This window comes from Myxocyprinus asiaticus, chromosome 43 (genome assembly GCF_019703515.2).
Source record: "Myxocyprinus asiaticus isolate MX2 ecotype Aquarium Trade chromosome 43, UBuf_Myxa_2, whole genome shotgun sequence".
Classification (NCBI taxonomy): Eukaryota; Metazoa; Chordata; class Actinopteri; order Cypriniformes; family Catostomidae; genus Myxocyprinus; species Myxocyprinus asiaticus.
The window spans coordinates 13,957,442-13,979,601 of NC_059386.1; the positions used below are offsets into that span (position 1 = coordinate 13,957,442).

The window sequence follows — 22,160 nt, forward strand, 5'->3', positions numbered from 1 at the left end:
CGAGGCTGATGAGAGAATGTTTTAATATATGTGATCAAAGTATAGCCTGCCAAATCGCCTTGTATGCCAACTTTCATCCAGCGTCATAGTGCCCTACAATAATAAAAAAAAAAAAGCTTAGGTTATCACATAGGACCTCCGATTTATGGCCTGTTTGTCTATTGCAACACAAAATGTAATACAATTCAACATTTTAATGCCTTCTTTTTTGCTTGTGTTTGTTAATTCTTGTTGTACTGTCTTCAAAGTTCATTCAAACGCTAATCAAACTCACCTAATTGAGTGCAAACAATTCTTACAGAGTGCAAGCAGTGGTTATGACAATGGATTTTCCTTTTTTGTGGAATGTCAGCCCAGTGTGGTCCCACCTCTACAGTAGATTCAGAGCAGGTCACATGCTTAATGTAGTCAAATTCTCAGTACACCGCAGTGTTAGTTCATACGCTGGTCATAGACTGCTCTAATAATGTTTTATCAACTTCTCACTCTTATTTATAGTGAGATTACCCCTTCACTTTTTTGGAGTGCTCCATTAATCTCACTGACTACGTTTACATGGACACCAGAAAGCGGGTTATTGCGAGAAGATGGCGTATTGCGAGAAAGCAGCGTTCTTGTTTACATGCACTGTATAAACGGCGTATTCTTTACTCCGGTATACATTGGTATCGGTCAGTAAGCAGCTTTCTCCAGACCAACGTAATTTCCCCGTGACGCTTGTGTAAATAACAAACATGGTATATGAGGAAAACTTCACTATTTTATTCTCTGTTGCTTTGCTTTATTTCCAGATATTCCATAGTTGTTTCTGTGTTTATTTTCTTACCTTTCTATAGCGACCTGCAGCAGAATTGCACTATAGTGGGATTTCCCTTTACGTAAAACACTGGGATTCCCTCTATGTATGAGTGTGAGCGTGAGGGATCGTCGATATTTTACATTGGTGTGTATAAATGGGTATAGTTTATTGAGTATATGCTTTTCCCACTGCACTCCCAGAAATATTTTATTGACTTGTTGTTGGGCTCCATCCTATGATGATTGTTATTCGGTCTGTTCCACGCACATGCACACTCTTCAAAAACCTGTTCGAACACAGCGTATGTGTTTACATGGCCACATAAACTGCTGTCTCCGGGAGAAACCTAGGTGTGTTAAACCGCTTTCTTTTAATCCCTTAAATGACGTAAGGAAATCGCCGTTCTTGTTTACATGATGTTTCAGAATGCCGCTTTCGGCAAAAGCCCTGGAATAACCCGCTTTTTTAAGTGCATGGAAACATGGTCACTGCATCCAGATTATCCTGGATTAAACAGATAACTGACTGTCTGACCCAAACTGTCATAAATCAGTGACCAGGCATACACAGTGCCTTGCAATGCATGGATTAAAGCACTTTATACACACTTACATGTCACCTGCATAGGCAATGTTGTTACATTGTTAGCACTGTTTTGGAATATGAATAATCCCAAATCCAAATCTCAATTGGTGAGTTGCAACTCAAAACTGGGTGGTTGGGTCTGATAGAGCTGCAGATGGCGGGGGGAAAATATAACGCTGAATGCAAATAATAAAATTCAACTAAATAAATAATTGTTGGAAAAGCTCTTTGTTGCTGACTTCAATGGCTTTACGCCCAATCAAACAGTGTTTTGGTGCAAATGTATTTGTTACTTGGTAGAAACTAGCCAAATTAGTGTTTTGTGCAATGAATTAATGGTTTCTGATAAACAATTTTTGTACTTTGTTGGACTGCCACTTCTTGTCATGTTAAATTTTGATCCTGAAGCAAAACCCATTGACAACCACTGGCCTAGTCAATGCATCTCTTAAATAATGACACTAATGCTACAAATGGCATAGTTTGCATGGTTGACTGAAGTGCAAGGGGTCGTTCATTGAGAATGTGACACTTTAAGAATGTGTTCATCCTCTCTGTCATTGTGTAAACATTGTGTTTGCTCCCTGTCATGTCAGGAATTTGCATGTTGGTCAAGAATCACAAATGCATGGTCAACTTTTGGTTTCTCATAATATATTTCAGTATGTGAAGAACAGTGATCTCATTTCTTCTCTAAGCTGAAATCAGTATCAGTATAACATTTTTAACTTGTTCACTTAGTAATAGAATGAGCATAATGGAGCCAGTAATCTATCTATACAGTAGTTGTATATTATCTCTTATTATTCTGAAATTAGTGTGGAGAATTTTTAAAGTGCACATCTGGCGATATCATCTGCCTATCAAGGGTATTGTTGCCTGCTCTGTAAAATATTGCAAATGGCTTAAGATTTCTGACCTCTACAAATCAATTGTTAGTGCATTTAGTTGATTAAATCCATTCAGCTTTGGTGTACCCATGGTCACATCAGCAAGGATTCTGCTCGGAGCCTGCTTTTGTTGATTGGTCTGTTTATTTGTACTGGTGAACTGATGACTTAAGCAAGTAACACTAGCTTTCTCACTATGGGATGACTTCTGTGTTTATGGTTTATACAAGTAGATAGCTCTGTGTTATTATAGTGAGAATGGTTGAAGGTTTCTTGTGTGAAAAAAACACAGGGGTTTGTTAACCTCTGTCTTTGCAAAGTCATTTATGGTGTTTTCTTTGTCTCTTTTCAAACTTAATGGCTTTGTTACATCTTAGAGGGTATTTATTGGTCACTTCATGTGTCTTTAGTAGAGCAGTCAAAATTAATGCAGCATAGCATACGATTAATGAAAGTTTAACACATTAAATTTGGTTAATTGCGATGAACGCGTTTACCATTAATACAGCATAAACCAGCAAAAAGACTGGTGGGACTAGTAAGGAACCTTTGCGATGTGTCCACCCAGATTCATTACACTGATGCGCACACCACAACAGCGATGGGAAAAGACCTCTTAACTAGGGATGTACCGATACTGGTATCGGTATCAGTTCCAATACCACACTCTTGTACTGGTACTCATACTTGTAAAAATGCTCGGATACCAAAACCGATACCATCTGACATACGAATGTCATTATGTCAACATTCAGTGCACAAATTAAAATCACGTTATGTACTAGTGAGATTATTTTACAGCAAAAGCTGCAATTTAATTATATAAATATATAGTTTGCATGAGCGCCGCACTGCAAATGTGAGCACTTGTGCATGTGTGGAGACAGTGTTGTGCTGACGCCAGCTGCAGGTACCTTTTAATTCTCCTTGGCTCTTACAGGAACACACCATCATGAGCATCGAGCGCTCTGTTTGAAGCAGATGACAGCGAACAGAGCTTAAATTCACTTTGTAGTGCGAGGCACAAACAGAGTATATACACTGCCTGGATTTAAATAATCAGATACTTATGAGCCTATGATTTAATCATTATTGCAGTGATAAATATGTTTCAGCTGGCAACAATTTGTTTAACCCTAAATGATGCAGTGTGTAGCTTCTCATTTCTTAACCATGTCGGAAGACGGTCATGGAAAAGATGTTACTGTGTTTCAGAAGGGTCAAATTACTGGCCTGAATCAAGCAAAGAAAGCAACTAAGGAGATTGCTGAAATCACTGGAATTGGGTTAAGAACTGTCCAACGCAATATTAAAACCTGGAATGATAGTGGTGAACCGTCAGCTTCGCGGAAGAAATGTGGTCGGAAAAAAATCTTGAATGATCATGATCGGAGATCACCAAACATTTGGTGAAGTCACATTGAAAACATTTCTTGTCAAAACAATGCCACGACGAATGCACGCCATAATCAAAGCTAATAACGAAATATTAAAGTATGCAACTTTTTTTTTGGCCAGGCAATGTACTTATTTAATTAAATAGCAGCCTTTGCGATTTAATAATCACTTTGAATCATGTAGTGACCGGCTTTTCCGTAGTGGGAAGCTCCCACAAAGCCCTTCTACACATGGAGCCTACAAGCTTAGCCTAAAATAGCATAACTCTGCGGTCCCATAGACATTCTATGGGTGGTACACTAGCGAGGAGATCAGAGGCCGTTCATTTTGAATGTCTGTGGAGGAGATGCTTCAGTACGCTAAATAAACTGCTTTTTTGAGGAAACAGCTCATCATTTAATGAATTGACCACATGTCTACTAATCTTCAACATGTTTTACACTAAACAATCCTTTAGGAATGAACAACATACGCAGTTTACTACGATAAAATTGCTTTTTTATAAGAGAAGTCACTGACAATTTTGCGACAGGAAGGTGTCAGTTTATGGCTCTCCACATTCATTTGTATGGTATCCACAAACGGTGACTTGCTGTTGTAACATGCTAGTTGACCGTCATGCTCTCGCCAATGTTAAAAACACAGAGGTTGTTATCTCAGTATAGATGATCTCTGGCTCCCATCTTATGTGAGAGCTCCTTGGTCAAAACAACACAGAAACACTTCAAAATAAAAGCTCAATCAAAATAAAAGCTAAATTTAAATAAAAAAAAAGTATGACAGAAATGTAATATTCACTGTTATACTACTACTACTAATAATAATAATAATAAATCAATAGTAATTGTATTATGTTTAAGCAATATCTCACATCTGTGATGCTCTGTAGTGCAGCACTTTATTTGATAAATATTACTCCAATGTATTCTAGATTTTTCTGTGAGGTTCTGAATAAAAGCACTTAATTTGATACAAATAGGACAATATCATATTGAAAATTAATTGTTATACTTTCAAGTTTTAATGAATTTATTTATTTAAACACCATTGTGATGATAAAATTGAAATAAACTGTTGATATGCAGTTCAGAAAAAAACAAAACAAAACAGGTATCGAACCCGGTGTCGGTGAGTACCAAACAAAATGTATCGGTACTCGTACTCAGTCTCAAAAAAATGGTATCGGGACATCCCTACTCTTAATGCTATTTGTATGGTACAAAACAAGCCCAGGTGGGACTTGTGATAGAAATCAAGTACTTTGCAGCCTCTGTAATGCGCAGTTTAATTACCACAGAAGCAGGTGTCTTAACTATGTGGAGTTCAATGCACTGCTTGACACTGGCACTGATGCCTTGAACACGGCTTCACTGTTGCTGTAACAAAGCGCAAAGCCACAGTCTGTTGGGTGATTAATATTGTGGAGGACGAGAGTTTAAGAGATTTTATGCCCATTGCAATGACAATGCATCCTATGTGGGGACTAGTTCTATCAATTAGTCAAACTCCCACAAAGACTTTGGGAAACATTTAATGTTACTTGCATTGGTGTTATTTTAGTGCATTTCTGTCTTTATACTGTGGAAAGCTTTGTTTGGAAAATTTAAATAAAGCATTATATTGTTATATATTGTTTTGCTTTCTTTCCTAAAAAGGATTAATCGCAATTAACTATGAAAAATTATGCAATTAATCGTGATTAAAAAATTTAATCGACTGACAGCACTAGTTTTTAACAATCTGATTGATCAAGACAAATTAAGTGAATGAAGTTAGATGAGAAAAGCATCCTTCATGTCAGGTTTTATTTGGTCTTTGGTCTCATTTAATAGGCTATCAATATGACACACAAAATCACACACAAAAATGGGCTTGTTGCTCTTTAAACCTAACACTCCCTTATTCCTATCTGATATGTTATATCTTATAAAGCCAGCTTGCTCATTAGAAATGTTTGATTTACTTTGTCGTCATTGTTAACTCAACATTGGTCTGTTGTATGCAGAATAGATCAAATATAAATAATTGAATGACTGGTAATCCTTGTGTATTAAGCTTAAAACCATAAGCTTTTAATGAATGATCTAGTCTATATTTAGCTTTCACGCAAAATTTGGGTCAGTTCTTTTTCAACGCAGCCAGATTTGTTGACTGAGAGACATGAATTTAGTCTGTCCACTGTAAAAAAAAAAAGGAGGAATTAAATAGGGTTGTGAATCAAATTCTTTCAATTGCTTGAATTAGAATTAGCATAACCTTCAAAACTGACCCATTTCCAAACTGTGAAACTCACTGTGAATTTGGCGACAGTAGGTCAAAAGCTCTTCAGCTGAAATCAGTCTGTGCTTACTGAAATTCAAACAACTACCCCAGTGGCCGAAGCTGGAAGTGGTGTTGAACAAATGGGCAGGTGTGAGCTCCAGTTTCCAGGTGAAATATCCACAGAGTGGCTTCCAAAGCGAGTTGTATTTTTAGTTTTAAATTTGCTAATTTAGTCAACAGGAATGCATATTAATCTTAAGCACTAACCCAAATCCCAACCCTAAACCTAACCATAAGTGGAGTACAAATGTAATCTTACAGTAGGAAATTGCAACTTCCAAATCATGCTTATCACTGATTAAATGAACTGGGGTGATAACAGGGTACTGGAACATTCATTAGAAACATGTTGTAGGATCTTATGGGCAGAAGAATTAGTAATTACCAAGCTGAAGGAACTTAAAAAAGAATCAACACAGAATTACACCAAGATGGCATTTTTTCAGGGAAATGCCTCTAAGCATTGAGAAACCAGGAATGCGACGATGAGTCTAGCTGAAGCCTGCATCTGGCCATTAAAACTGTCAATGAACAAAGATAGTTCTGTGGACGCACCAAGATTCTTCTTTTCTATGTCATAAATAAGGAACACCCTGAACTTAATGGTTATCATATGACATCTCGACCATCTGCAAGAGACTCTTAAGAGATCTCAGATGGATCTTATTTCCACACTCTTAGAAAACCCTCACAACTGGCACACACATTCCAAGAGATAGATAAAGAACTGTTGCCATGGAAACCCCATGGAAAGCTAAGATACTCCTTTGTCCTTCGACTTAACCAATTTGACACACTTAAAATTAGGCATTTCCTGTGTCACATGCTAAAACTCTGTATGAGACGAGAGAGTTAAAAACTGTCCTACTGTCTTTGAAAGGATCCCTTTGAACTCTTATCCAGGAACTTTGACACAATCACAAAACTAACTTTTCTTGGGTTTTAACAATGTATATACATTTATTATGAGCTATAATACTATTAGAAGACTTCATTATATCGTCCTACACTACATGACGCACAGTCTCTTTTTGACAGAAAAATTTGATCACACAAATGATTGTAGCCTGATCTAACCTTTAAAATATGTTTAGTGATTTGTAATAACTTATAACTGACAATTTAATGATTATAATCTTTAATCTTGTTTTATTCATGTCATTTTACCAGAACGGAAACCATTCATGACAAGCACATCATGTTTACTATTGTTGATATTCTTTCTGCATTTCAGGAATGTTTATGTTAATACATTTTCTATATATTCAATTGTATCCAAGATATATAAAATGTATGATTAAAACGTACTTTTTCGAGTGAGAAACAGGAACAAGGAACATTAATCCCCTACAGAAGGTAGGACAGAAATGACCATGTGACCCAGTAAAAGACACTTCTGATTGGCTCAAGACACCTTTGGGGTGCAGTCAATCTCAAAATTTCAAAGCCTCCCCACCTCGGACAAACCCTCTCTTCCCTTCTTCCTCACTTCAGCTCGCTTCATCCTCCGCGCTCTTGCCCTCATGGCTCTTAGCCCTCGCTCCGGTGATCCTCTGTCTTTGTACAATGTAGAGTTCAGGAAGCTCAGAATGCAAAGTTCCAAAAAGAGTTCTCTTCTCTGCTCTACGACTCACACATGTGATGGGAGTTGTGAGTCTCCCTCACGGGAGGCCTCGTTTCAAAGCCGCCTCATCATTCCAGCAACAAACTATCCACGATCTTAACAGAGGTCCAAAACATCGATGGAACAACCAGAACTTTCTACTGACACAGGCAAAGGACCAAAGCAATGCAGGGAAACTCAATGGCATGCAAGTACATCTCCAGACTTTTGCTGAAAGTGCTGATGTCTCTTTAATATAATTTGAGGAAGCCGACTGCAAATCAAGTTAGACTCAAAGAAGTATCGAATGGTTCTCCATGAAGTTCAATTTTCCGATCATTTCATGAACCAATCATTTCCATTCACTTTCTGTACAACTCACTTAAGCCATGAGAATAGTATAACTCCAATAAGTGAATTAATCATAATTCCCTATGTTGGGCCTCATGTATTCAAATATAAGACAAAGGCAGGCCTACATACAGTCATAAAGCCTGACTGAGGCCTACATACAGTCATAAAGCCTAACTGATAACAACTGAACTAAAATCAAACAAAGGGGGAGTCCAAAACAGACTACAAATCACATGAAGCCTTGTTCACTTTACACCTATCTGTGAAATTCTGAAGGATCGAACTCTCAACTCCTATTGGATGAGGCGCATGACAGAACGCGCCCCTCAACCATGACGTCATCGGGAGTAGAAAAACCTCTTTTTCTTTCTGGGTGTTGCTTCCAGCGACATTATGTGCCGTGTCTAGACGCAGCTCTGCTGCTCTCAAGTATAGCCTTGTTGCACAAGGAAGTAACGTACGACTTGAAGTTTTGGCCATACAATCTCCATCTCACTGGATGAGTTGAGATTTCTCCGTGTTCCACCGAACACGCTAATGGATCCAAAGGAGGCCGCCGAGCAATCCGCGTCTTCACCTGTTTGCCTGCAGAAGTGAAGAAAGAAGATTTCTCTTCCCTCTTCAACCGAGTCGACTTCGCTGTTTTCTCCGCCAGCCCGCCAAGAATCAGCAGCCGTACCGCCCACTGACAGAGTGAGGAAACGGACGCCCGTCATCACCCGAGTTTCAGGGAACCGAGTCGGAGTCAAACGATGGATGAACACACATTCTACCTGCATCCTCACGCAATTCAAGTAAGAGGTTTACGTCTGGGCAGAGATAGATTATTATAGTGTGTCATTCTTGTGTATCAAGGTTATTGCTTTTACAGTTTACGGACCGCCGAGTCCACTCATTGCTGCTAATAATACTTAAGGTATTACTGTAACGTACTGTTACCACGAATGAGATTTGCTGTGTTGTAGTCCAACCACGTTGGACTGTTGTGTATTTCCGCTATCGTGGGTGAGACTGGCACACTGAATTTAACCATTAAAGAACAAAAGACCGCGGGATGGTTTACGAGCCGTTCACCACATCTCTAAATGATAAACTAACAGTTGCCTTCCCCCACGATCGCGAAAACCCACTCACCCTTTTCTCTCTCTATCTCTTACTAAACGCACACACACGTGACCCCTCACAAACATTTGGCTTGTAGATAACTTGGCGATAAAGCTCAGCTTTGTCCCTAAGTTATCGTGCAAGTGGAGACACACGCTAAATGGGCAGATGCCATTAACCAGCCTCACTCCGCCCACATTTGCGGCCATATTCTCTGGCCGGAAACCTCACGTGACATACTCTCCACGAGAGCCATGTCCGCCATCTTGTGTGCGTCACTCCTCACACACACACACACACACACACACACACACACACACACACACACACACACACACATACTTTCCTCTCATGTATTATAGGCTCATTTTGTTACCATATCTAATCATGTTACTGTTTAGTTTGTAGTTGGAAGTAGGAAGTTATTGACTGCATTGTATTGATTATTAATTGATATTACTGTATCAATAAACTTTGTTATATTTTACAGAGAAGTGTTTGGTTTGTTCTGCATACACCTGTGTCAAGGGCTGGCAGGGGATGTCAGTGCTCGGATTCAAAGCCTTCATTGTTTTCCTTTCGAATGTCAATGTTCTCCGGACGTCGACTTTCCTGAGAGAACAATCCTATATTGAGACTGCTATACTGTCTGGTTATTAGTCCCTGATTCCAGGGTGGTGCCCCGGTGATATTAATCCTTATTAATATTCTGTTGATTTTGATCATTGATAATTATCTTTGATGACTGTTGATTTAAAGGATTAAAAAGCTAACACTGATTCTAATCAAAGTTCTATTGATTTTAATAATTAATCATTATCTTTGATAATGATTAATTATTGCTAATAACCAAACCCGCTCCTGAACGTAGCACACAACAACTTATTAAAGCTAATTCCTTAAATATAAATTGTGAGCGGATACAACAAGCCATTGTATTACGATTTTAATGGTGGAGAATTTTATTCAGACAAATAACTGATTATTTGTCATTTATCCTTCTTATAATGGTGGTTGAATGCGGCTAATTCCATTATAAAATTCCTTACATATTATGGTGAAGGTACGTGGACACTTTAATTCATACTGTTTGCATTTATACTACCTACAATGTCGATGTCCTATGTGATTATATTGCCATTTCCCAACATTAAAAGCTTAGTTTGGAGTCATTTGAAGCAAGGCTGTAACCATGTATTAAGGATTTGGAGGACCGGAAGTACATTTTTAAGAATCAATAATTGAAACCAATACCAGTTAACCACTATCTGAATATGTCTGGTGATTACAGCCCTGTGGTGAATATGTCTGGTGGTTACAGACCTGACAGAGAGAAAGGAGTGTGCAAGTGCAAGTAAAATGCTTGCTCCCTTGTTAGATGCTATTTGAAATGGTCATATACTCTAACCATTGCCCCTGAAGGTTAATAAATTGAGTTTTACTGCCGCTTACTAAAACTACAATAGTAAATATAAAAGTTTTTGTTTGCTTTGTAATTCATGTGGGACTTTGGTCTAGCTTGGATGGTGCTGTCAACCCTTGACAGGCAGCAAACATTAGCAGAAAGTATACCCACCAGCTTTTGTCAAAGAAAAACTGGTTTACCAGCATACTATAGAGCTGATTCAGTATAATGCATTTTTTTTTTAACTTCATACACACCCTGTAAATACAAAAAAATATTTGGATTTTGTATCACAATATAAGTTGTTTCCTGGATCATTCAATAGATGCAAACAAAGTAAACAGACTTGGAGCTGAATGCACGGTGAGAAATATGTGACCTGTGGGATTGTCTTGGGGTCCCAATCAGGAGTCTTTAAGAATAGTCCTCACCCTCATTGCACAGGGGTTAATGTGTAAGCATTTGCATTGTGCGCTGATGCGTAATGCAGGGTCAGGGTTTGCAGTTTAAGAGCTAAGTAGAGCATTGGCTTCATGTTAGATTTTCCCTTCGCATGAGTCACACCACACTTTAGTATTTATGGCAGCATTGTTTAATCGATGTGGCAACAGTCCTGAATAGATTTAAATACATACATTTCTGTAATGCTTACTGATGTGTTAATGATTTACTAAGGACCGCAGAATGATAACTCTGTCTTCTATTTGTCTGTGGTGAATGTTTTAGTTTATAGAGGGCGTTGGATATTTATACATCTCGCAACATTCTGTACTCCCTCATGACCCTTATTGATGGTACACCTACACACTATAAAATCATGTCGACAAAGAACAAGTAGATCAAGTTGTTTATATCTGGGTAGTTGGCATGACATGTCAAGCAGTGACCGCAGAGTCCTGCAGTATGACATGCTGTAATTTTGTATATAATGTGCAAGCTTTATAAATTTGTGGATGACACTCATAGCTCAAATATATGTGCTGCTTGGTGTTTTTCACCCACATTATCAATTGTTTTTCATATAAAAGTGACTAAATTAATACTAATGATTATGATAAATGATATCCAGTATTATACAACAGTTAGTTCCGGTTCTCAAAGGTGAGAGGTGTTCCAAGAGTGCTGATACTTTAGCTCACACCATCAGTACTGGGACACTTAGGATGCTTTTTTGTTTGTATCTCTGCTTGTGTTCATGGCATTCCAAACATGTAAGAGCAGTGCAGATGTGTGAATTTCCATTCATCCCTGTGACATTAAAGATTTAAAACAGCAGGTGGTGACAAAAAACCATTTTGTGAGACTTATGAACGAGTTGAGCTGACACTGTCAAACTGTGTCATCAGTCAGTGCGCAAATTTCTTTGAAATCATCCGGAATTGTCTCTCACTCCATGGTCGCTTGGATTACTACTACACTATAGCTGAGAAATAGAGTTAAACTAATAGCTTCAGCATTACTGCCAGTCACAGCTGAGAGTTGCGACAGACGGAGTAATCAAACATGCTCAGTGCGCCTACCTGATAACCGCCGAGTTGTGAGCAGATGTAAACTTGCAACTAGGCAGAGGAGAGGTGGTTTGTGGTTTCTGTGTCTTTGTCAAAATAAGAGTTCCTCAAGTAAACAAGAAAACACTTGAATGTGACTGAAATTCTCATAGGATAATTCTTAGTTTTTCCCTACTTATTTATTGTTTGTTGATCTGTTGTATAAAAGCAACTTCCCACTCGCAATTGTGCTGTATTTTCAGCACGGCTGTGATTACCTGTGGCACCCGGCCGCTCTTGCTTGTGTGATATTGCTTTATATTATAACTTAAAAGGGACATATTTCTATTTTGGTGTTGATTTAGAGATACTTGAGCCTTTCTGATAGGGGTGTGGGGGTAAATAAAACAAAAATGGTTGGAAAATAACTTTTTTATCATTTATTTCTATAATTCATCTAAAAGCTACATTAAATATAATTTTTTTTTTAATCTTGTATCATTTTCATAAGTGCATTTTTTTTTTTATCTCAAATTAATTGAGAGACTACATGAATTTTTTGTACTTTAAAAAAAAAAAATTATGAGACTATTGCAAGATTTTGCAAGACTATTTAACTGAAACTAAAAAGTGTAACCAGAATGGTGGTGTAAAAATTAGAGCACCTTTTCCCTAATGTCTGTCTGTCGATTTATCTATAAATAAATAAATACATTTTAAAATTACATTTCAATGCAAAGATTTTTTTTATTTTTTTATTTTCTCCCCAATATGGAATGCCTAATTCCCAATGCACTCTAAGTCCTCGTGGTGGTGTAGTGACTCGCCTCAATCCGGGTGGCAGAGGATGAATCTCAGTTGCCTCTGCATCTGAGACTGTCAACCCATGCAATCTTATCATGTGACTTGTTACTGCAGAGACATAGCGCGTGTGGAGGCTTCACGCCATCTACTGCGGTATCCACACACAACTCACCACGTGCCCCACCGAGAATGAGAACCACACATTATAGCGACCACGTGGAGGTTACCCCATGTGACTCTACCCTCCCTAGCAACCAGGCCAATTTGGTTGCTTAGGAGACCTGGCTGGAGTCACTCAGCACACCCTGGGATTCTAACTCATGAACTCCAGGTGTGGTAGTCAGCGCCTTTACTCGCTGAGCTACCCAGGCCACCTTAAATAGATCTTTAATAAATGAGAGGCTATTTTACTAGATGTAGTGTGTTCAATCACGTTTATGTGTGCTCATATGTTTACGAATGGGAAACGGCTTACACAGTGATGAGCGTAAAGATGAAGGCATCATGTGCCAGACTGTACTTTAACCTCTTTGACTCATAGCAGCTTATGGAGCTCATTTTCCAACCTTCCTTTCTGTGTGCATTAGGGTTTGTAACCACTAAGTTTATACATGAGTGAGTTCAATCCAGATTTTTTGTTGAGCTTTATGTGTAAATACGAGATACAATACATACATAAAATCCCATAATCCCACTGTGTGCTTAGAGATTACAGGAACAGTTGGGATTGGGGAAGTGTTTGTGACATATCATAGGATTCAGGTACAGTAATAACAGCCAATGAAGTTGGATGTTTAGTATAATGCTTTCTGTGAGGTTTGTTTTTATGCATTGTCTGCCTGTTGTTTTGATCTTGATGTTTGATATCCTGCAGGTTCAGAGATATGTGAGTCTTTATGAATGTCCACCATGACACAGAAGATGCTTCCTCTGTTGGAAGTCATTGTTGCAGCCTTGTGCCTATTCAGTGAGTATTTTACAGTAACTAGACTACTTTAACAATGGACACGTGTGCAAAAGCACATACATCACACTGCAGGAATAGTTCACCCACAAATAAAGGTTCAATTATCATTACTCACACTCTTGTTGTTTCTTCATTGGAACACAAAAGGAAACGTTTAGCAGAATGTTCAAACTGTTTTTTCCAGGGGCTGTCAAGCCCTAAAAAGGACAGAAAAGTACCATAAAAGCACCATAAAATTAGTCCATATGACTTATGCACTAAATGCCAAGTCTACTGTAGCCATACAAAAGCTCTGTGTGAGGAACATATCAAAATTTAAGTCGTTATTCACAGAAAATCTGAAAATGTGTTGCAACTGTCTTATCCCATTCGCTTTTGTGCATTATCAGTTAAGGTTGAAAAAATTATGACCGAATTTTCTTTTTTTGGGTGAACTATCCCTTTAAGTGATAAACTGTGGAAACACTTCAAAGAAACGGTGAAAGCATATAAAAATATTAACTTTCCATTATACATACAGTGTATACACATTTTAACCAAAACAAATTAAATGATGTTAAAAAGGATGTTAATGCCTATGTTATCTGTGAACTATGCAGTTGTGGTTTTATTTCTCATTTTTATTTTTCTCATTACCTCAGGTCTAACAAATGCCACTGAGATTGTTGTCCGTGCCAAGAAAGGGGGCACTGCTGTGTTGACGTGCAATTTACCTGCCCCTGACCAGGGCAGTTCAGCCCCGCAGCACGTCATAGAGTGGGTGCGTCAGGACTATGATATTGCCATCCTCATCCAGTTTGGAGTGCATGACCCTCGTGTGCATCCCAACTATGACGGTGAGTTCCTGAATACTGAGAACTTATTGTAAATAGGACTTACATAACTACAAATGTTTACTATTCAGTTTGTTAGACAGAAAAGTCAATGACAGGTCAATGCTTAACTTGCATCCAGCTCTTCCACAGACTTAAATTACATTCAAATATGCACCATTTCAAATTATTCAAATTGCATGAGAGTTCAACTAGTCAACGCAATCAGGGTCGTAACCACCATTGACACTGACCATGTTTACATGCACTTAAGAAAACGGTGTATTGCAGGATTTTTCCAGAAAGTGGCATTCTGAAACATGTAAACAAGAACGGCGATTTCCTTATGCTATTTAAGGGATAAAGAGAAATCGGTTTTACACATCCAGGTTTCTCCCGGAGAACGCTGCTTATTTGGCCATGTAAACACATAAGCGACATTCTGATGGGTAATTGAAGAGTGCGCATGTGCATGAACAGACTGGATAACTAACGTCAACACAGCAGAAAGAATAAAACATTTCTGGGAGTACAGTGGGAAAAGCACATACACTATAAACTATACCCATTTATACACACCAATGTAAAATATCGACTGTCCCTCACATTGGCGTATATACACTCGTATATTGGGGGAATCCCAGAATTTTATGTAAGAGGGAAAGTCCACTGTTGAAGCAAAATTCCGCTGTAGATCGCAATAGAAAGTTAAGGAAACAATACACAGCAACATCTCTGGAATATCTGGAAACAAAGCAAAGCAACAGAGAATAAAATAGCAAAGTTTTCCTCAGATGCCATGTTTGTTATTTACACAAGTGTCGCAGGAAATTACGTTGCTGTGGAGAACGCTTCTTACTGACTGAGCCGATGTATATGTTTATACAGTGCATGTAAACAGGAACACAACTTTCTCGCAATAACACGTTTTCTCGCAATAAGCTGCTTTCTGGAGTTCATGTAAACGTAGTCACTATTATATTCAGATTAGTGGTCAGTTAATATAGTTTTGTTTCAGTGGCAGGTTCTTAAGCCTATATTTTGGTCCCCCCCAGCCATGAACATTTGGTTACATCCTTGGACATAACCCCTAATTGGTACATACATCCTACTATTCACAATGCAGAATCTCTCACCTCCTTCTTATTTCGTTTGTTTCATGTCTCAGCTTATACAGTAACTGTGCTATTTTGCATGCTGTGAGACCTGCAAGTTTCTCCCCCTCTCATTGCAGAAGTTCCTATTGTCTGTTTGGGAGCTGGGACACAAAGGGTGTCTATGGGGAAAAGAGGCTTTGAATAGCTTGAAAATACCTTTTTCTTTTTCTCTGTCCTTAAAAACACAATGGCTCTAACAGAAAAAAACAGGCTGCCGTGGTAACACTGCAAGTTTCTGTACATGGACGAGTCCTAACCTCTCAGGCAGCAATTTAGCCCTACAGTTTATGCATGACCACAATGCATCCCTTTGCATTTACACAAATTCTGGAAGACTGCACTGCATTTTGTCTGTGGCGATTTTGCCAGGACGATGGAATGCAAACTTGGGAATCAGCAATAAATCTTAACAGTTCAAATTTATATTAATTTACTCATGCAGCAAGCAATTCTTTAAAAGCAAAAATTATTTACTCACGCAACAAGCAATGGTTTATGAGCAAATGTATGAGTTAAAGTTGAAGTGTGTAGTTTCTGTGCCACTAGTGCCACTAAATGGCATTGCAAAATGAATGATTGTTTACCAACAGTTTTCCGGAACAATCCCATCTTCTGTCATTGGACAAACAAACCAATAGTCCTGCCCCAAACTAATGTCTTTGGTTGAGTCAATGTTGATGTGTTGGGATGGTCAGGATGTTCCAACAAATAGAGCGATGTTTTGCGTCACAGAGCCACAGTGTTTTCCAGGGGATCAACCTACAGTATGAATGGCTTACTTACAGTGTAGACAGTTGTCTCTACATATTAATCTGGAATGTAGAAAGTTTTTTAACATCAAAAACATTTACACACTTCATCTTGAAGGTTTGGATGAGAATGATGCCAAACCAGGATTTTTGTTTTGTTTTTTGTGTGTGTTTTCTAGTTCTTACGAGACTGAATGGCACTGAATATTGATTTAACTCACATTTGTTCAAGGGTTTAGCATTTCTTTTCCTTGAGAAAAGAGGCAAAGAATCAGGAACATATCAACTGCAGAAGAAATGTCAAAGGGCGTCACAACTTTCACCTTATGTGATGTGAAACGAAGAAAACAAAAGGTGTAAAGCCGGGACTTTTTTGTTCATTTAATATTTGGCCGTCCCAAACTGCAACTGGGGTTGGGGGGTGGGGGGTCAGGTGCAGCATGGGAAGAGGTGAAGGGTGAGCTTGGTTTGAATTTCATGTGTCTCATGTGTCCATTGTGGAGCTCAATGTCATATTAATTCACTAAGGTGTAAGATATAAGATGCGAAGGCTGTTAAACCTTACATAATTAAAAGCACATTCAGGTTATATGGTGGTTACGGTGGTATACTACAACCAGATCAGAGAAATTTGCTAATTAGAAACTACAAATTAGATTGACCATTGTCAGTATAGTGCAGTAGAGATCCCAATCATAGTATTGTTAATAAGTATTTTTGTCTTGTTTTCCAGTAAAATATCTAAGCATCCTTAAAACGAGATAGATTTACATGAGAAGCTAAATTTTGTAAGATATTAAGACTTCTTTTTAGAGAATATATCTTAAAGTAAGTTCATTTATATTACCCTATTTGGCAAGAAATTATCCTTAAGAAAAGGAAAAAACAAAGAAAAAAAACAATTTAGACTTGTAATCTTACACAATTTTTGCCTCTCAAGTAAATGTATCTAGTTTGGATGATGTTTAGATATTTTTTCTAGAAAAGCAGTTTTCTGTTGAAGAACATCAACATCTGAAGACTTGAAGATGCCCTCTATTTCACAAGTCTGCCTTCCCCCTTCTTTTGCTACCTTTTGAGTAAAAACTCTTCCTAACCAGCAGCACGTTATTTTCAAAGGCCATTCATCTAAACAAACCACTCAGCCTCCCAGCAGCCCATCATGATTCAAATTTCAGTTTTTTGAAGCACAATAACACGAATACTGATGACAGATTTAAAGTGAAAGCTGACCCTCGCTTTTCTGAATTGAAACTGGAGAGTCCTTATCTGGGAAACCTGTGCCAATAGGTGACACAATATCTCTTGGACACAAGGCAGAGGACTTTAGACTCTAAGTTTCATAGCCTGAAGTCACTGGATTCATTGAAAACAATCTGCAGACATATAATCATGAGCCTAAAATTTAGAAGAGTGGAAAGGTTGACTTCGGTTGTACTCAAAATAACGATATTACAAGTCATTTCTCAAGTACACTCACCTGCCCGACGTGGTCTTCTGCTGGTGTAGCCTATCCGCCTCAAGGTTCGACATGTTGTGCATTCTGAGATGCTATTCTGCTCACTACAATTGTACAGAGTGGTTATCTGAGTTACCGTAGCCTTTCTGTCAGTCTGGCCATTCTCCACTGACCTCTGTTATCAACAAGGCATTTCCGTCTGCAGAACTACTTCTCATTGGATGTTCTTTTGTTTTTGGTACCATTCGGAGTAACTCTAGAGACTGTTGTTCGTGAAAATACCAGGAGATTTTTTTTTTTTTTGCATAAAATTTTTATTGACCTTTCCTTGATAAACTCTTTTTAAGCCATTTACATGAATTTATATGCTGTTGGGTTATGGAGTAATAATTGGTGTAAGATCAAGTGTGTAAATGCTCTCACTGTCTGATAATGTGTGATTAAAGACACCATTGTTGCATAAAAAGTTAAAAGTTTTACATTTATTATTGATAATAATAACCAGAATAATATGTAATAACTTGGCACATTTATGGAGAATGTGTGCACACAGGTGTGTTTATTTGAATGCGGCTCATCCAATCAGAATTTAGAGTCAGAACTATTTGTTTTGTTTTTTTATGCTGATTTTAAACATGAATTACCAGTTATAACATAAATCTTATCGAACATTTGCTTTGTATGCTAAAGCAAGTCTGTAATAATCTATACTGTTGTATTGGATGCAATTGACATCACATGTTACTTCATACATTAAGGAGCCTAATATTAGTTTCTCCTGAGATTTGACTTGCTGTTGACTAAGCAACGGAGTGAGCTTCTGTTTGTATGACCGGGGTTTGCTCAGAGAGACATGGTTAGTCACACATAAGTAAACAAATGAACAGAGTTAATGTGTGGTTGTGAAAACATGAAAGAAATCTTTGCTGGACCAGAAAACAGTTGAACACACAGATCATGTTTTTTATGCATTCACATATTTGAAAAAATATAGATGGCGGTTAGGAGATACATTCCCAGTCCTTCCTTTATCATTCATAAATGGGCAAAAATTCTGTGCCCTCTAGGCTTAGTTTACTCGTATCCAAACTATACCCAAAGAAAACTGGTATTGCTCAGGTTGCTCTTTCAGAGCTCAGGTGACTTAATGGAGTTTTCAGTTATGTTTCATGTAAGTATCATCGGTAACACTTTACAATAAGGTTGTATACATTAACAGTAGTTAAAGGAATATTCCACGATCAATTTAAAATAAACTCAGTTGTCAGAATTTGTGGCATACTGCTGATTACCATAAAAATGTATTTAAAATTAAATTAAAAATCTGCGTTACAGAGAGGCACTTACAACGGAAGTGAATGGGGCCAATCCATAAATGTTAAAATACTCGCTGTTTCAAAAGTATAGCCTCAAGGTGTAAACAATATGCATGTTAACATGATTTTAGTGTGATAAAATCACAATAACATTTTCTGTGAAAAGTTATATCCAGTTTTACTACTTTGGTGCCTTGCCATAAACCCTTTAATTCCACAGAAATTACTTACTTTACAGCTCAAATAATAAACAAGTTTTAACAGAAGAATTAATGTAAGTGCTTTTATAAAAGAATAAGCTTCATATTTCTGCTTTTAAACCCTCCAAAAATTGGCCCCATTCATTTCCATTGTAAGTCTCACTGTAACCTCGATTTTTTTTATTTTTTAAAAGAAAAGAGGGATGAGTCGAAATAAATTTTTGTGGTAATCAACATTAGGCCACAAATGCTGTAGATTGAGCTTAATTTGTATTGAACCTGGATTATTCTTTTAACACAACAGTTAAGATGGACTAGCAATGAGCAATACTTTTACAGCGTTTATTAATATAATGTCTATCACTACATACACAAATACATTTTTGACATTAAAAGTTTTATGCGTAAACATTAGTTAATGCATTATAAACTTACATACAGTACTTAAATATAAACTTAACTAATGCTAATGTATACACAACCCTATTGTAAAATGTTACTGTATAAACTTTGTTTCAAATGTTTTTTTCCTAAAATTCTATTTGAAAAATAAAAATATACGAGAAATATACGAGACAATTGACATATATGTATAGAGCTATAAATATGGGAATCATAACAACACATTTGATGAGAAATGTTTGAGTTCCTATTGAAATCTCTGCAAAAAGATGTTTTTTGATTGCAGAGTTTGAAATATTGGCAAATCAGCGCACAATGTAAAACATTGCAAGAAAAATCTTAGATGCAGGAGACTGCAGAAAAAGTCTCAGTTTGCTTTCCATTAAATCTCATTGCTGTGTAGGAGAAACAATCGAGATATTTAAGAGATTCCCTGTAGGCAGTTAGATGCACTTTATCTCTAAGACTTAAACGGTATTGGTTTCCCTTCTATAGTAGCCGTTATATATTAAACATTGCAGATTATTTTTCCTTAGCTGTTTTCAAGAGTGTTGAGTAACTCGAGAGTTCAACCTCCTCTGAAGCCCCGCCCTCAAACTGATTTAAATCCCTGTCACCACAGCAACTAAATTCAAATCCACACCACTGGCAGCAGGTACCATGGCAACATTTTAGTGCAGGCTTATACCTTGTGTGTTCGGCTTGGACAGGAAAACATTGTATGGCCCAAATCCTGTGGGATCGTGTCTGTGACCCTTTTTTCCTGACCTCTGGCTTTCGTGTGGGTAAAATAAACAGGGGTGAATGGACTGTGGTTTTTTCAGCTGTTATCTCAGACTGTGTTTCCACAGTCACTCCACTCCTCTTGGGATCCCAGTTAATGATTGCTATCACCATCCATTTACATAAACACATAGCTATACGCCATGCATTGGCTGCACATGTGTTTGTGAATGATGGATTTTCAGTTAGAGTCAGTTTGATCTTTGATGTGGCTCTTGTGGTAAAGACTTCAAATGCTGGACTCTTTAAATGGTTACAGAAACAAAAAAGTCTTTGAAAAGCTTGTTTCGCTGAATGAGTGTGAGATAAAGAGAGAGGGAGAATGACAGAAGAAAGAGCAGGGAGGGGTGAGTCAGCAAACACCATCGTCACAGGGTGCAGTCACCTGGCAACTGAGAGATAGAGTTTCAAGAGCTAAAAAGATCTAGACTAAACAATGACTATGAATGACCAAAAGAAATTCTATTGTATATATTTGATGCTTAAAATATTCATTCTGCAACAAGTGTTTTCTTTTTTTGTTTAAAAAATTAAAATTATTATTTACATTTAAATTCTAAACTTAAATTTACAAAACAATTAAGTGTAACTTTTAAATTCGCTCATTGAGCTATTGAGATAAAGTGTATATTTGATATTTGAAAAATATCATTCTGCACTTTTTAATGAGTGACGTGTATTTTAAATTAGCTTTAAATAGGTTTTTTTTATTTAAATTAAAAATGTAAATTAGCTTGTTGAGCTATTGAAAATACATTGCATATTCGATATTCTACAATATATTCTTATAACTACTTGTTAGTGTTGGGCAGCAATGAACAATATGCAATCTGGATTACATAATAGGATAGCCGAATTCAAATACTTGTAATTAAATTGTATTACATTTTTAAATGTGTATAAACAGATCACTGTACATTTAAAAAACAAAAAATGTTTTACATAAAATGTTAAAATACTGATATTTAATTAATAAAAATATTTTACAAAATAATTATTTATAAAAAACCTTCACAGTCTTGCGGGTGTAAAGTGGTCCTCTCCGTTTTTTGTTTTTGTCATATATCTGTATGTTGGTTACACTTCGTGACTGATTTGGTGGACAAGTTTTTCAAATATTAATCATATTTTAAAATATATTTTTTAAAGAAATAATAATAAAATGTTATTCTGCACTACACATGCCTACATCTCTAAAAAAAAACTGTTAATGAGACTTACATCATATGACTTAAACCCAAGAAAAATATAATAATGACTTTGAACTCAGTAATTGAAAAAAAAAAAAAAAACAATTCATCATACAAGTGGTGTATTTAAGTAATTGTTTTGTATGAATTTCATTTTTATTGTATTTTTGGATAATTGAATAGATCTGGAATGAAATGAGCATCACATCATTGACCCCTATTAGTTTTTTTATTTCATGTTTGCTAATGTTTAATGAAAGGAGTGTAAATTTTTACTAAATACACGTAAAATTAGATGTACATCAAAACATGCAATAATTAATTCAAAGGTATTCTGATTAGATTACCTAAAATGTGTAATCAAAAATATTACA

At 37.0% G+C, this 22,160-nt stretch overlaps 1 protein-coding gene across 3 annotated transcripts in view; it reads left to right on the plus strand.

Moving 5' to 3' along the window:
* The window catches only part of igsf9a (immunoglobulin superfamily, member 9a), a 46,178-nt gene that overhangs the window by 1,452 nt on the left and 22,566 nt on the right, over positions 1–22,160 (plus strand). For all 3 annotated transcript variants that reach the window (XM_051685686.1, XM_051685685.1, XM_051685684.1), the window contains exons 2-3: positions 13,626–13,718; positions 14,360–14,554. In XM_051685686.1, coding sequence (XP_051541646.1) covers positions 13,652–13,718; positions 14,360–14,554 — 262 coding nt within the window. In that variant the 5' untranslated portion in view covers positions 13,626–13,651. The remainder of the gene's footprint in view (positions 1–13,625; positions 13,719–14,359; positions 14,555–22,160) is intronic.